The sequence below is a fragment of the Galeopterus variegatus genome, unplaced genomic scaffold (genome assembly GCF_000696425.1).
Source record: "Galeopterus variegatus unplaced genomic scaffold, G_variegatus-3.0.2 Scaffold1654, whole genome shotgun sequence".
NCBI classification, from domain to species: domain Eukaryota; kingdom Metazoa; phylum Chordata; class Mammalia; order Dermoptera; family Cynocephalidae; genus Galeopterus; species Galeopterus variegatus.
In genome coordinates this window covers 179,474-196,581 of record NW_007727765.1, presented here as the reverse complement: position 1 = coordinate 196,581, position 17,108 = coordinate 179,474, and the positions used below count along the sequence as shown (strand labels likewise).

Genomic DNA, 17,108 nt, shown 5'->3' with positions numbered 1-17,108 from the left:
GGGGGGGGTCCGGGAGTGAGACTGATTAGAGCGAAGCTGAGTTGGACGGATGAGCGAGAAGGATGGTTTCCAAACCCTTTTCGCGTACCGCTTCAGAAACTTAGCAGGAGCAAAGCAACTGTTACAACCGGAGAGTAGAAGAGTACTGAAGATATTTAATGATTTAGGGAAGAGTCATTGTTGAAGCGCATGAGAGACAGGATAGAGCTGCGTGCGCTCAAAGCTTCAGAACTTAGGGCTGTGAAAAGCCCTTAGGTCTAAGAAAGAGGACTTACTTAGATAAGGGAGATGAGGTGGGGGAAGGAAGTTACAGTGTACCGAGAAAGCCATTTTGAGGGGCGAAAGGAAGGTGAAAAGGAAACGAAAAGAAGAGTGAACTTTCTTAACGAAGACTTTCGGGAATGAGGCAGTTTGTTAGAGTACTTACATTTTTAGACTTCACTATTTAATAGGAAAGCTCTTTGACTAGGGTTGGAATTAATATTTAACGTTAGAAATAAATGTTGAGTGGAATGGTTGTTTTCTAGATAACCTGTACTCGCAAAGAGTCTATTGGACTGTAGTCTGGAATTAAAATACCGATCCAGATGTAGAGTTTGCAGTGATTGAGCTGGCAGTAGCCTTTTGGTTGTGTGTGTGTGTGGTGTGTGTGTAATGGAAATAATCGAAGGAGTGAATTCTCTTTGCTGAGATCGGAGGACAGCTCTGCTCTCAGTAGGCTGTCTCGGTACTTTCTAGCTGGGGAAGGATCTGACGTCTCCTTCCCCCGCTTCTTCCTCTCCCTCCCCTGCCAGAGATCTCCTTTGTTTATTCGTGGATGGCTTGTAGGTGACTCTCTAGTGTTGTGCTGAAATCTTGAAAGGTGGAAATGCTGTGTCTGGGTCCATTATTTTTGCTCTAAACCCCTTCATCAAAAAATCAGATATAGTGTATGTTCTTTCTGTTACCTTTTAATTTTTTCGTGGAATTTCTGAACATCCACACTAGATAAATATTATTTAAATTTTATCACTCCACTATCAGTTTACCTGCAAAAGAACACATTTTTGCCTTATGCATGTTTGCTGAGGTTATATTAGTATGATACCTTGTATTCTGTTCTTCTTGTGTACATTTTCAAACTTTCCCTCACTCAAGTATTTGAAGTTCTTTATGGTAGAAATTAGGGCTTCAGCAAATGTAACCTTTTTTCCCCTTCGTTCATTTGACCAAGTTGTCTAATAAGACTTTTTTCTACTCTTGAAGTGTTCCATATATATGCATATGTTACATAGTGCTACTTTATTTTGGTATTTTGTATAAATATTGCTAGACAGTAATCATTAGTCTCTAAAAGTTTATCACTCCACGGATGTTTTAATTTATTTTTTCAAAAATATATTACCAGTGGCGCGCTAAATTCTAAGTAATCAGGAATGTAGTTGATAGGAGCCTAGATTTGTTTTTGTTTGTTTGTTTGGATTTTTTTTTTGGGGGGGGGAGCTGGCAGGGAAGGGGATCCGAACCCTGGACCTTGGTGTTAGAACACCACACTAACCACCTGAGCTAACTAGGATCATAAATATGTAAAAGGCCCCCACCTCTTCCTTACCACATCTGCTCTAATTGGCCTAGGTGGATTTATACAAGTTCTAAACAGGGCTTATTTATCTTGTTACAGGAAATTTTCTCACTTTGATGTATTTTCTTTAGGTGAATCAAAGAGGGTTCCAAGAAATCTGTGAATGTTGAAGAAAATTCATCTGTGATATTTTGATATTCAAGAAGTCAGTATTTATATTCCTCTTTTAAGCTGGGAAGATTTATATTTTATTTTAAAACTTCTTGATATTTACAATGAATGGACACAGTGATGAAGAAAGTGTTAGAAACAGTAGTGGAGAATCAAGGTAAGTAAACACTTTATTATCAAGTGTATCAAGTGTTTACTGTAAAGAGAATCGAAAATTTATTTGACTGTTTGTTTGTTTTCCCCATAAACTGCAGAGTTTTCACATTCCTTTTAGCTATCCGAATAGTAAAAAGTTTCTGATATTTGAAGCTTATTTGATAATACAGATTTTACTTATTTTTTTTTCTATTCAGATGCACAGAGAAGATATTAAATATAGAATGTTTTGCTTTACTTAAATCTTTTTGGAGGTTTAAATTGAGTTAATAATTGGGGGCCGGCCCGTGGCTCACTCGGGAGACTGCGGTGCTGATGACACCAGGGCCCCGGGTTCGGATCCCACATAGGGATGGCCGGTTGCTCGCTGGCTGAGCGTGGTGCTGACAACACCAAGTCAAGGGTTAAGATCCCCTTACCGGTCATCTTTTAAAAAAATAAAAATAAAAATAAATTGAGTTAATAATTGACTGTTAGTGAAATCTTCAAATAAAGGCAATAAGAATTTCTTTACTCATCTTTTTTTGTCTTCTACTAGTGATATTCAAGATAGTAGCCACTAGCTACATGTGGCTATTTAAATTTATATTAGATTTAAATTACAAAATAGTCAAAATTCAGTTACTCAGTCACATTAGACACATTTCAAGTGCTGAATAATCACATGTAGATAGTGTCTGATGTATTGGTTGGCAGAGATAGAAAACATTTCTATCACTGCAAAAAGTTCTAGACAATGCTGATCTGGAATTTTGTTGAAGTGTTGCTGTGGCCCATTTCTGCTTTATTTTCAAATTGGAGTTTTAACTATCTATGAATGAATTAAGAGTTCTTACTTGGTCCATGTCTTTGCCCAAGATATAGTTTATGGGGAATAAACTTTATTAAGCCATTTTTATGTGTAAGAAACATCTTCAAATGCAAAGACTCTTTAAAGTCTTCTGTAGCCCCCCAATTTTGAGTTATCTACACATTAAGAATACAATCTGGGGCTGAGCCCGTGGCGCACTCGAGAGAGTGCGGCGCTGGGAGCGCAGCAATGCTCCCGCCGCGGGTTCGGATCCTATATAGGAATGGCCGGTTCGCTCACTGGCTGAGCACGGTGTGGGCAACACCACACCAAGGGTTGCGATCCCCTTACCGGTCACGAAAAAGACAAAAAAAAAAGAAAAGAAAAGAATACAATCTGTGTACTTATATACACTTATGAAGAAATTAGAACATGGACATTGGAGTCAGACTGCCTGGTTACTTATCCTAGTCTACCTCTTATTGGCTTCATGCATTAGGGTAAATTACTTAACCTCTGAGGCTCTCATTTTTGCCTCCAAAGTGGGGATTACTCTGTTATTTATCTTATTTAAAATTGAGCATTATGTGAGGTGCTACATGTAAAGAACTTAAAATAGTTTCTGATATGAGCACTCAGTATTTATTTGCTTATTATAATCAATAACATGTTTTATGGAATGTAAGTGCTACGTAACTGAAATATTTAATTACAATGATGGAGAAATGTGACGCACAAGAAACAGGAAACTTTTAGCAGTTAGGGACATCGTAGAGAATAAAATAAAGAGCAACTATGGAAAGCAGCATTATTTAATTGAACAAGTATTGGTCTAGGAGTTGTAAAACCTGAGTTCACACTATTTCAGCACTAACTATTTCTCACATGATTTTCACAACTATAAAATGAGAAGCATTGAAAATTTAATTGAACAAGTATTGGTCTAGGAGTTGTAAAACCTGAGTTCACACTATTTCAGCACTATTTCTCACATGATTTTCACAACTATAAAATGAGAAGCATTGAAAATGATTTTGAAGTTTTATTCAACCACTTAATTACAAAGTACATATAGTAAAGTTTCAGACAATGGAGTTTGACTAGAATCACCAGGGTTGAAATTAAGTTAGAAGGCTTGAGTATCAGCTTTGATTCAGATCTCTTAGGATATTAACTACTGAGTGAATAAAAGAGTCATGTTGTCCACGTTGTCTTATTCATTAGGGAGTACTGAAATGGTTAATAGGTAGAAATACCAGAGGAAACACAGCAACCAAACTACCCACAAAATAGGAAATATAAGACTCTTAAGAATAAATCCTCTAGTTGGATATGCAGAGAGATCACATGCTGGTATATTCTGACCACTTACCTGTTCCAATAATCTTTTATATATTTTGCCACTATATCTAAAGCAAGGAAGAATAGTAAGTCCAATTTGATACCACAGATGAAAATAACTAAACCTTGTGAAATCAGATTTACTTAAAAGAATCTTTTTCAATGCATACTTATTTTAAATAAATGTAAAACGTATTTCTCTAATTATTCTGAGTGGTTAATTCTGCTATACAGGTTTTGTGTGCTTTTGAGAAGTGCAGTTATTGAGTTATCTAGTTTTTGCCTTGGAGTTTATCAGGAGGAGAGAGACCTTATTTTTTGCCTTCGTTTTCTTCCTTACTGCTGTTGTGTTATCCCTTCCCTATGCTCTGCTATCTTTGTTACTAACACTCAATTCCCACTCCCTCCCCCAAAAGCTTTCATCATAGGCAGTACAAAGAAGAGAGATTCTATCTAGTGAAAAGATTGAGGAAGCGAACTTTAGAGAGATTGTCTTGCAGAAAACAAAAGTGACCATAACTATAAATATTAATATAGAGTAATGGAATGAGAAGTATGCTTTGCCTTTAAATTTGATATACATTGTATATAGTTTAAGTAAAATTTGATTTTTATTGGTTAGAATTTTAAAATTTATTTTGCTTTGTTTTTCCTAATTAAGCAAGATGTCATTTGGCATTTTTGGTTGGTACAATTAGCTTTCTACTAAAAAAAGTTGTTTTTGTTTTTTAATTCTTTCTATATGGAGAGCTCTTTATAAATAGTGGCTGAAAGAAAGAAAAATACACAGGAAAATAGGTCTCATTGGCTATGCTATAACTGACAGTTTTGAAACTTATTTACTAAGAAATATGGGCCAGGATGCACCTGTACAATATTTTCAGCTCAACGAAAAGTTTTATATAACTGAAGTTAGGCTTTCTAAAGACTGTGCTGGAAGATTTCAAAGCATCAGTTCCCAGCTGTGTGGATTTGTGTTGTTATTTGCAACCAAATTTTTCAAATACTGGTTAGAATTTTTTTTTTAATTTTAAAGTTACCTTGAATGATAATTTACACCAGGAATACATTTATGGCTAACAATCAGAAATATAATCACATGTTGCTCATTTTTGGATGATTCATAGGTGCTTGCGTGTAGATTAGGTTTTCGATAATGTAAGTTTGTTCATGCACATTTGAGAATTTATTTGAATCACTTTAGTTCCTCTGTATATTATGCTGTTAAATAATTCTTGTAGAGAGGAATATGTTGGTGATGTGCTTTAATGGTCTTAGCCATTTAGAATTTATCTATAGCTGGAATAGAATAGAGCTCTGTTGACCTGATTCTTAGAATTCTTTATTTCACTATGTTGTTAACAAATGCTTGATTTAAAATATTAACATATATATTTTAAATGTATGTGTATAAATTTTATACATACTTAGAGGGACTCTATATTACACTTAGATTTTGTTGGCTTATAGAAAATATTTTAATTATTGTTTTACACTTAAGAATCTTTAGATCTCAGATGGTGGTAGGCAGTGAGTAGGAAATATGATCAATGGAAATGTGCTAAATTAAAATCTTTTCAGAAATTCACTAATAGAGTTGACCAAATTAAATTTTCCTCTAGAAAAATTATTTAAATTAAAGGCTTTGGGAAGTCCTATAGTCTAACTTATCTGTTAAATTCAAGGAACATTGAGTCAAAGTTAATTTGAACACAGGTTACATTTTTCAGTATATGTCTGTAGTGTCTCCTTAAATACTCCTATGCTACATAATTTTGGGAAACATTGCCTTTCTGTATACACACACCAGAAAAATTTCTTAGCATCAAAATCAGGTATTTTCTTTCACTAAATCAATGTAAGCAGTTTTTAAAAGTCAGTACCAGTTAAGGTGGTGTTTCCTGAACTTGGCTTTGCAGATACCTCAGAGTTTTTTGTTTTAAAGTTAATTTATTCCCAAGTTTCACAAATTTATGCTAAGAAGCACTTTTAGGAAGATAGGAAAAAATGTGAAATCAGAAGTCTAGAATGGATAGAAATCATTGAGTTTCTTAACTGGTTGTAAAAATTTCCTGTGATGTCAGTAATTGGAAGAAAATATGACTCTTTTACATCTCATTTTTTGTTAATTCCTATTTGTCAGTTTAGTATGTGCTTTCTTCATCTTTTCTTGTTAGTTTTTCTTTTCCCAAATATCTTGTACATGCTACTCATTCCAAGATTGCACCAGTTCTTTTTGCTTTGAAAGCTCAATATACTGTTTAGCGGGAGCTTTAGTAATAGGTTACCCACTCAACAAGTATACTGTACTAAGTTAAAATTTTCACAGAGTTTCCTAGGATTGTAGTAAACCTAGATTACTGTAGAGTATTTACATTTACTTTTAATGGATAAGGATAAGGAAATTGTACATGACTTAACTTCAAAGACACTGCTTTTCTATATGTAGGCATAAGGTTATGTGTCAGCAAACATTAATGTGAAGTTGTCCCTTTTTTATTCTGTTTAAGTAGTTGCCTACTTAAGATCTTGATGAGTGATAGTTTATATATAGTACAGTTCTGTGTTTATAAATAAGAGTATTACTTTGTGGTGAAGAGGTGGAGAAAACTTTTTTTACATTTCTTATGAAAAAAGTTAAAACATACAGGTATAGAAAAGTTGCAGCTCCATTTCTGGTCCTTGGACCACCAGCATTGGCATCACTTAGGAGCTTATTAGAACCTTGTGCCCCACCCTAGACCTAAAGAATCAGAGTCTTCATTTTACCAAGATTTTCAAATGATTTTTATACATATCAAATTTATATGCTTATATTTGAATGCGAAACCTTCACCTGGAGTCATTGAGCATCTTGCCACATTTTTTGTTATTGATGTTGTTACACATGATTTTTGTTTTCTGGGAACCTCCAAGGAATGGTGTCATGGGCCATGCTAGCAAGAGGCTAGGTAAATTTCATTTCTCTAGAAACAATAACAACAGTAACAAGTAACTATTGAGCTCTTACTGTGATGGAATGAAGCATAGTGCGCACAGGGCATTGTGCAGAACATGAATTATCATAGTTCATACTCACAAAACTCCTGTGCACGGTGTTAGATTCCCACTTTCCAGATGAGAAAACCAGTTTATGGCCATTAAAAAAAATTTTTTTAAGTATTAACTAAACTCCATACTTTACCTGGATTTCATTGTTTTTTTCTATTAATGTCCTCTTTCTGTTCCAGAATTGATTAATTAATTAATTAATTAATTAAGTTTTTTTGCAGCTGGCTGGTACAGGTAACCAAACCCTTGACCTTGATGTTAAGGGCCACGCTCTAACCAACCGAGCTAACTGGTCAGCCCCTGTTCCATAATTTAATACAGAGCACCACACTGCATTTAGTTGTCATATCTTCCCCAGTCTCCTTTAGTCTGTGAGAGTTTCTAAGTCTTTCCTTATTTTTCATGACTTTCACAGTCTTGAGAAATCTGGCCAGGTATTCTGTAAAATGTCCCCAAATCTGGATTTGTTTGATTTTTTTTTTTCTAAGCATAAACTGTGGTTACTGGTTTTTAGAAAGAATATCATAGAGATAAAGTGTTCTAGTCACATCATATGGGGAACATGATATCCACAGTACATTACTGATTATGTTAACTTGCATCATGTAGTCAAGGTAGTATTTGCCAGGTTTCTCTGTTGTGAAGTTGCTGTTTTTCCCTTTCCATACTGTATTCTTTGGAAGCAAGTCACTGTGTCTAGCCCACTCTCAAGAGGAGTGGGTGGGAATTAAGCTCCATTTCCTGGTGGGGGGAATAACTACGTATATAAATTGAATTTCTGTAAAGAATTCTTTTCTCCGCTTATTCACTCATTTATTTACATGTGCATGGATTTATGTATATCTGTTTTGTACTTTGAGTTATAATCCAGTAAGTTACTTATTTTGTTGCTTAAATTGATCTACCCTTGGCCATTGAGAGCTTTTTCAGGTTGGCTTCTGTGTTTCTTTTACACACTCCCATCCTTTTGTCCTAGAATCAGCCGTTCTCCAAGGATCCCTAGTTTTGTTATTGGAAAATGATATTAGCAACCAAGATTGGGTGCTGGGTGTGCTTGTTGCTACTCAAGTATCACTGCTTCTAGGCTTTCTCAGCAGACAAAGTGGACAGAGCGAGGTAGTATATGTATACATACTAAACTGTGTATATCTACATTTTTATAGTTGTTTTTGTATCTTTCATCTGTATACATATCAAAGTAAATATGAGTTCATACTGTCTCCAACTCTAATCCTATACTTTAAGGTTCATTTTGACTTTCCTTTCTGGTTCTTTTTTTAGCTTCCATATCCAACAGTGAGAAACTTGGCTCCCACAATTTACCATCCATGCACTTATATAATCAACCTCAGTGTACATGTAAAGCAGTTTCAGAATTTTTAGGCCATACTCCCAGAAGAAACTAATTTACCACCTAGAATATAGAGTGTGTGTACAGTGTACTTTCAAACTTAACCTTGTAATTTGTAGTCAAAACAGTGTTTTCCAAGGTTACTTATTAGCTCATTTTTCTGCCACACCCTTCAGTGTGATTTTGTCCTGTAATAAAGTTAGATTTATTTGTCACAGTTGCATTCTTTCCTGGGATCTTCATCACAGTGGTTGATTTTTTTTAAATGTGCATATATTACATTTATTCTATGATATACAGTTCTGTAGGATTTGATAAATGCACAGAATCATTTATTCTCTATCCCAGTACTGTACAGAATAATTCCTTTGCCCTAAAAGCACCCCTGTGCCTCCCAGATCTATTGGATCAGAATTTCCATTTTAACACGATTTTCATAAGAATTGTGTTCATATTAAATGTATATGCATATAAATGAAGCTATTCACCTGGAGTCAGTCAGCATCATGCCATGTTTTAAAGTTCTAAATTAACTTTAAGGAGACTATTATAATCTAGGGATAATAATGGAGTAGCTAGTTTAAATACACAATCAATTGAGTGAATATATTTAAATTCATGGGGCTATTTTAGGCCTGCAAGTGAGGTGAAAGAAAGTGGAGGGTAAATTACTGGAGTGTTGTTATGAGCTATCTGGAAAGTTTTCCTGGAGGTTTTCAACTTTTTTAATCTTAATAATGATGAGACATGGTGTTGTTTGGAAAGAAAGGAAGATCTTGGTCCCCCAATAAAGAAGTTTAAGTTCTCTAATAAAGAGAATGTTTTGGACATTCTAGCTTTGCAGGTCTTTACCCTGAGGTTTATTCAGTGTTATGTTGAAATTTTTGTGTGACTTAGGTCCACGTGGAGAAAGGAGAAAAAAGGAAGCATACATAGCAGAATAAACACTACCTGTATTGATATCCATGGGAGTGTATTGCCCATGTGAATGAGCTGGAACCACTAGTTTTAGGGGGAAACCCCAGGATTTATTGTACCAGAATCAACTTGTTAGATACGAGTGACTGATAAAATTGCTATTTATAATTGAAAATATATTATCTGTCACTGTGGTATGAAGTGACTACTTAGTCAAATGGCAACATTAAATAAATGTTAAATTGCACTCAAATTTATTCTGTAAAGCTTATAATCAAGAAAGAGATATAAGCCTTCATAAATAATGCATTATCAGATAGATGTGATGAATGCAAAGAGGTACAAAATCTGTGCTAGTCGAGATGTAGAAGAGAGAAGTTTGATCATAAGAAAAATGGTTAACTTCCATATCAAGCCCAATATTACAATGAAGGCTGTTTTTTTTTTTTTTTTTTTTTTTTTCCTGGTAATCTTAAATTTGTATGTGTGTTGAAAATGTCCTGGTAATGTGGCTTTTAAGATGGTGAGGCATTTCAACAAGCTTTGGCAAAAAGCACATAGTAATTTAAATTTTATACTCAGGAAAATGATATTAGTAGAGACAGTGAATGCTATGATCAAGAGTATTTGTGTGGGGCCGGCCCGTGGCTCACTCGGGAGAGTGTGGTGCTGATAGCACCAAGGCCCCGGGTTCGGATCCCATATGGGGATGGCCGGTTGGCTCGCTGGCTGAGCGTGGTGCTGACAACACCAAGTCAAGGGTTAAGATCCCCTTACCGGTCATCTTTTAAAAAAAAAAAAAAAAAAAGAGTATTTGTGTGAAGGCATGGGGCCACTGGAGAAGAATGACGTTATAATCTAAATTCCCTGAAGTCTAAAACAAGAAGAATTCTTGTTTTTGTTCTTGAAGTATATTATGATTGTCCTTTGATGCAACATCTATGGTACTGTTTTCACAGTTCTAAGTGATTAAATACTGAATATGGTAATAAAAAGAAGAGGTATGATCTGAAAGAGAAATTTGTAGGAAAAGAAAAATTAGAATTAGCTGTAAATGGGTACTAAAAGTGTAAATAATCTTTTTCTATGTTCTGGTTTTAACATGTGTTTTATACCAAAGGATTGACATAGTGTGCAGGAGTATTCTACAGTTTGTTGTATACTGCATTAGTTATTTCACTTTTTTTTACCAAATGACTCAGTAGATGGAGTTTTTTCTTATGTGTGGCATACTCCCATGGGTATATGCAGACTGTGATGAAATACCAAATTACAAATAATTTTGTTTAAAATAAGGTAGTGCTGGTAACTTTATTTTTTGTGCTAGTATTCATTAGAGTAATTTAAAAGCATATAAATATTTTAAAACCTTTTTTAAAAAGCAAATTAAATATGGGTAATTTCTTTAAGATTGAGCTTTTAAGTGTAGATGTTATTTGTGCTAACATTATTATGGATAATTTCAAGCATATTCAAAAGTAGTGACAATTTCTTTAAGATTGAGCTTTTAAGTGTAGATGTTATTTGTGCTAACATTATTATGGATAACTTCAAGCATATTCAAAAGTAGTGACAATATGAACCTCCATGTACACATCATCTAGCTTCAACATATTCCATCTCATGGCCAATCTAGTTTAACTCCTACCCACTATTCTCCCCCACTTGATTATTTTTAAACAATTTCTCTGTATATTAGACTTCATCATGATAGGTAATACTAATGAGGGAAAAATCGTTAAGCTTTGCCTACTTGTTATAATTATAAATTGTAGAATTAGAGGTTTTTATTGTGTTATTGATATATTATATCAATATATTGATATATTGTTATATTATGTTATTGTAATGAATTTTATATGTATTTTATGACTTTTAAATGTATGTATTCATAGCCCTTATTTCTCATCTGATTGTTCCCTGAATGCTTACTGGAGAGTATTTACATTTGAGTTTACCTCAGATTCAACATAACTAATCCAAACAATCATCTTTGAAATTAGCCATGCTAAAAGTTATCCTTCCTAGCTTCTATTTATTTCTAGCAGTTTTATTCTCATTTCTTCAGTTATAGACTTTAAGGGGAGAATCACATTGTACTTCAAGAAGAGTTTACTTTATAATACAATTTTGACTTTGATTGGTAGTTTAGAAACCGGAAAGGAACTGTTGTTTTTGCTGGTCAGTGCCTGACGAAGCAATGGCACTATCTGGTTTTCAGAGTCATACAGATGGAAAGATATTTTCCAGATTTTCTGAAATCTTTGGTGGTTATTACTTGTATTTTATCAAACTTTTTTTTTTATTTATGTGTATATATGGGTACTTCAAAACGTTTGTGTAACAATTGAATTAAAAGATAATACAAATTCTTCCATGAGTTTTGAAGATCCCTCATATACTGCATGGTGATGTAAAATGTATTTATTATATGTTTACTACGTAGGTCATGGTCCAAAAACTTTGGAAGTCATTGCTTGCATTTGGCCACTAATTCATTTGGTTTTTTGTTAATGCTTAGCGTTTACTCATTACCTACTACTTTCCCAAATGTTTTTCCAGTCATGCAGAAGTGGATAATGATCTGTAAAATAACAGAAATAAAGGTCCCAACTTAATAAATTTCAGGATCTAGTTAGGAGAGAGATACATGTATAAAGTAATTGTAATACTGTGAAGGAATTATTAGTAACATATGTGGGAACATGAGTTGGAACAGTGACCTGTGCCTGGGAAAGTTGGGAATGTCTACATAAAGGACATGATATTTTTGAGAAGTCTGCTTTGGAGAGGAAGTATTCTCCAGACAAAGAGAAAAGTATACGGAAAGGTACTAATGCTGAGCTCTAAAATCACTCCCTTCTCGAAGCCTTGCTGGTAATTGCATTTCCTGAACCTCCAGTTCCTCAATGAGGAATTCATCCGTCTTGAAATTTTGATTTCACATAAAATTTTTCTTTTTTTCCATGCTATTTTATCTGTAGTAGAAACTCTGGCTTAATAGTTGTTAGCTGAGAAGATGAGCAAGTGAGTTCAAATTATATATGCGCAAAACCTATTCTTTCAAAAATGTTTATTGCACAAGCATTAGTACAGTCTGTTAATTAGAGAACAAGTTTAAGGTTCTATACTAGAGACCCCAAAACACAGAGGCTCAAATATAATTATTTCTTTTTCACTCTTGGGTAAATGAGCTCTGTCCTTCAAAGTTATCCAGGTTCTCTGGCTAGTGGGACAGCTTTGCTATCCTTAAACATATGGTGTCTAATGATTCAGTGGTTGCCATTTTCAGCCAGCAGGAAGAAGATAGGAATGGGGAGGATTTAAAGCAAACCACTTCATTTTTAGGCTATGATGTAGAAATTACACATTGCTTTTAGCCGTACCTCAGTAGCCAAAATTTATTCACATGGTCACACCTAGCTGAAAGAGATACTGGGAAATCTAATCTTTAGCTGGGTGGGCATGCGCCAGCCCAAAACTGGAGGGATGGATATCTAATACTAGAGGGCAGACAAAGAAAACAGATACTGTATTGGGTGGTAGGGAGGGGCAAAGTAGGCAATGAAGTAATGGCTTTTTCTGCCACAAACGTTAAGGAATGTTCTTTTAAAATAAATGACTCCTATCATCCTAAGGAATTAGTGGCTTTCATTTTTCTGAATTTCTTTTCAGTGTTTGTAGTTTGTACACTTGTCATATTGTTGAGCTTTGTTTTCTTCACTTAGACTTCTCTGAATCTCAATTTGTTTATTTATAATAGCAAAACGAAAGGATTAAATGAGCACCCAGTGTCTGCCACATAGCACCAACTTGTAATCATCACATCTTTCTTTTTTATTAAAAAATTTTTGAAAATTTTAGTATATACATAGGTTTTATTCATAGATATTTCTTGTATTTGTACTTATGACAGTCCAAGGAACACTCAAAGCAAATTTTGGAATACTGATTCTGATCTTGAATGAAGGAGAAAGATCAATGGTTTTTATCTGATAGCTAATATTTCTTTTTTTCTTTTTTTTTTTTTACAGTGTAGAGGTTCCTTAGTGTTATCTTAAGTTTGTTATTTTAATATATAATATACAGTCCTTTTAGCTATACCTGATAGCTAATATTTCTTTTTTTCTTTTTTTTTTTTTACAGTGTAGAGGTTCCTTAGTGTTGTCTTAAGTTTGTTATTTTAATATATAATATACAGTCCTTTTAGCTATACTTAGGAAAAATAGAAAATAGTATATTTGCTGCATCTTAAATAGAAAACTTATTCTTTTCCCTTATTATTATTTTATTGAAACATAATTGATTATACATATTTGTGGGGTATAGAGTTGATTATCAATACTTGTGTACAATGTGTGATGATCAAATCAGGATAATTAGCATATTCATCATTACAAAATGTAATAATTCTTTGTGTCCATTAACCAATAGCTAACCCCCTCCCCCTTTCCTACCTCTAGTACCTTCAGTTCTGTTCTCTCCTTCTGAAAGTTCTGATAGCCATTAATATTGAACTCCCACTATATGTCAAGCAGTATGCTTTAAATCTTTTTTTCTTCATAGTAATATTGAAATATGTTTCTTATTTTTACGTGGTGGAAACCTGAAGCACATCTAAACAATATACAGATAGATATAAATACAGTTACAATGATAGGGCTAGAGAACTAGGAGAAAATAATTCCTGTTGAATTTCAAAACACTATCAGATTAGCCCTAAATTTCCCCAAAAAATTATCTCAAAAATTTCGCTTAAGAAGCCCTTTTCAATGGCATTAACATTTAAGCAGTAGTTAATGGGGAAGGGCATGAGTCATTGAGTGAGGATTTAGCACAGTATGCATTATTCTTGGGAATAGTAAATACAGTTCTTTTATTTGTGTATGTACGGTTCTTTTAATTGTGTCAGGCACACAATTCTCTATTAAAGTATTTTTGTGGAAAATCAGTTTACCTTCTATCAGTGTATCTTATAGAATTCTCCCTCTTACCCCCCTTGATTCCCAACTGTTTTAACTAACAGTTAAAAAAAAAAATCAGATAGAAAAAGTAGGGAAATGTGATATATAAGGAAGAAATCTTTATGTGCTAGGGACAAAGGAAGTAAATAAATGTATACATTAATAGTTTAATGAATTAAAATAAGAAGTTGTAGATCCAAAAGTTTGGTATAGGCAGTCTAATTTGCATATAATGTTTAAATACACATAAAATTTTTTTTTCATTTCTAGTGCTACTGTTTTGCGATGTTCTTTTTATTCCCCCTCACTACTCCTACATCCATTCCACTGCTACTTTACATTTTATGTCTACTCCAGGATTTATCAGGGGGAGTTTCTTTTATTGGTGATCTAGTGGTAAGGAAAGCAGCTGCTCAGTGCTACCATTTTCATAGAAGGCCATTCATTATTTTGTTCATTCTTTATGTTCCATTGCAGACTAGTTCCCAATTCTTGTGATAAAAAAGCAAAGAGTACTTGAAGACTTTTTTTTCTCTTTATAAGGGGTCTTCAGAAAGCTCATGGGAAGATCTGTATTATCTTTTAATTCTGTTTTTTCACTAACTTTTTGAAGTACCCTCATATAATATAGAAGAATCTTCGTTTATTCACTTGAGAATACATTATTCTCACATATCTAGGATAGGTCTTAGTGTTTTCTTTAGTTCAAAGGACTGATTTGAGTGGAGAGTAGGGTATAGAGAAAGGAAGTGTTGCCATTCTGTAATATGCTGGGCTGAGCTAATGTGAACCCCACTCCCAAAGCATTCTCTTCCCTCAAACACATGAAAATACTAGATTAAATAGAACAAAAGGGGAAAAAGTAGTTACATGACTAAACTTGAAAAAGGAAACCCAAAGCCAGAGCAGTAAGCTCTAAACAAACATGGCAGCACAGGGGATATTTGGAAGAACACAGGCAAGAGGCTGGGATTGGGATTGGAGCTAAGAATTTGGCTGCAGCTGGAATTAAGAATATTCATAATTTTCTCCTTAAAGCCAAGACCCTAGAAGGGTTGCCTCATCTAAAAAGGGTCTAGGAAAACTCTTTGTATGTGCCTTCAAGGACTTTTTGTTGTTGTAAGAATAAAATGGAATATAATATGAAAATATTTTGTAAGCTATAGTTACATGATTTAAAATTTTGTTTAATTCAGTTAGAGTATAAATGAGAGAAAGGGCCATAAGGATTAAGGAGATAACATAAATGAATGCAGCTGTTCAGGTATAAGACATTTGTTTAGGGGAGGTGACTGGCGAATTGGAGAGTATATACATCGTCCAAAGGAACCAGTGTTACTTAGGTTTAGAGGATTGTAACTCTGTGAGAAGAGGATACAGCATTTCCAGATTTTCTGATTTTTCAAAACATCTACTTAAAATTATTTTCCCAAAGCAGTTTTAAATTAGATGACTTTTAGGAAGAAAAAAACCGAAAGAAGAAATGTAGAGGCAGAGAAACCAGGAGAAAAGAATGAGAAAATTTGTACGGAAGACTTAGGCTTAAGTGCTTTTGAGTGGAAAGCAAAGAAGAGACAGTATTAGCTGTTTTTGAATTCACAAATACATCTTCAGAGTCTGTCAGATGGAATGCTCAAAAAAAAAGGATACTCTTGAGTAAAACACCCCTTGTGCTCATGTTAGCTTATGTTAAACATGTGTTAACTGCCAGTTGCCTTAGGTGGTCCAGGGGAGGAGGTCTAGCAAAAGCTTGGAGTGGAGTGGGAATACTAAGGAAGAGGGTGCAGTGGGGATTAACAACTTTTCTAGGTAGGGAGAACTGCTTATACCAAGGTTGTGAGGTAGGAAAGAGCATGGCAAATTCAAGGGCTGAAGGAAGTCAGTGAGGCTAGGGTGCAGAATAGAGATTGAGTGGTTTTTTAGGTTAAGTTGTACAGGTAGGCAGAGATAAGATTTTAGCAATTTGATCCCAAGAACAAAAGTAAGACATTAAAACCCTCAAAATCAGTCATAGTGCTGGCTTCTGCACAGGGTTTAGTAGGTATGGCACCGGACCCAGGCATGTGCAATTTAAAAATTGGGGAGGGGTGATGATTTAGATGTGGGTTAGAATTTGAGAAACATTTCTCTCAGTTAATAGCTATAGAATTGTAACATTATAGTTACATGGAATTTCACAAGGGGCGAACCATGAGGATAGCTGCACTAAAATTCTTAAAAATTTAACTTTAAAATAATTTTAAAACCAATTTTATATCATTCTTACTGAACAGAATATTAATTTTTTCTCGTCAATCAAGTTGCTAAAAACATTGGTTTACAATGACCTTGGGAATATTGGGACAGAATATTGGCCTCTATACAAAAAGAACCTGTACAGATGTGAATTTTGAGCATTTTATCTATCTTTTCCTACTGTTAGCTGCAGACTTTGAAGGAAAATTGGAAGGGCCAAAAAAGGGAGCACCTCTTAGCTGAGTCAGCTCCTACTGAACAACCTTCTGGGAAGTACAACTCAACACTTCTGCTTATGTCTGTCATTTGGCAGAACTTTAAGCTCATGGCCACACTTAGCTGCATGGAGTTTGTGCTGTTCACTCTTTTATACTTGTTGACCATACTTTGGGATTTCTGTTAGAAAGGAAAAGAAGACATGCTGAAACTAGCAGTTTCTGAAGCAGCTATTGGTATACAATTGGCATTTAATTTCCCTTCCTTGATATTCAAACTTATCTTTTCAGTTTTCTTAAAGAAAAAGTTTCGTGTAGTTCTTTTTTTTTTTTTTTTTTTTTTTTTTTTTTTTTT

The 17,108-nt window shown here is 34.3% G+C and overlaps 1 protein-coding gene across 1 annotated transcript in view; it reads left to right on the top strand.

Annotated features, from left to right (window-relative positions):
- The first annotated feature begins 1,714 nt into the window (after positions 1-1,714).
- CHD1 (chromodomain helicase DNA binding protein 1) overlaps positions 1,715-17,108 on the top strand; it is a 70,656-nt gene continuing 55,262 nt past the window's right edge. Inside the window, exon 1 of the mRNA XM_008578268.1 lies at positions 1,715-1,889. Coding sequence (XP_008576490.1) covers positions 1,837-1,889 — 53 coding nt within the window. The 5' untranslated portion in view covers positions 1,715-1,836. The remainder of the gene's footprint in view (positions 1,890-17,108) is intronic.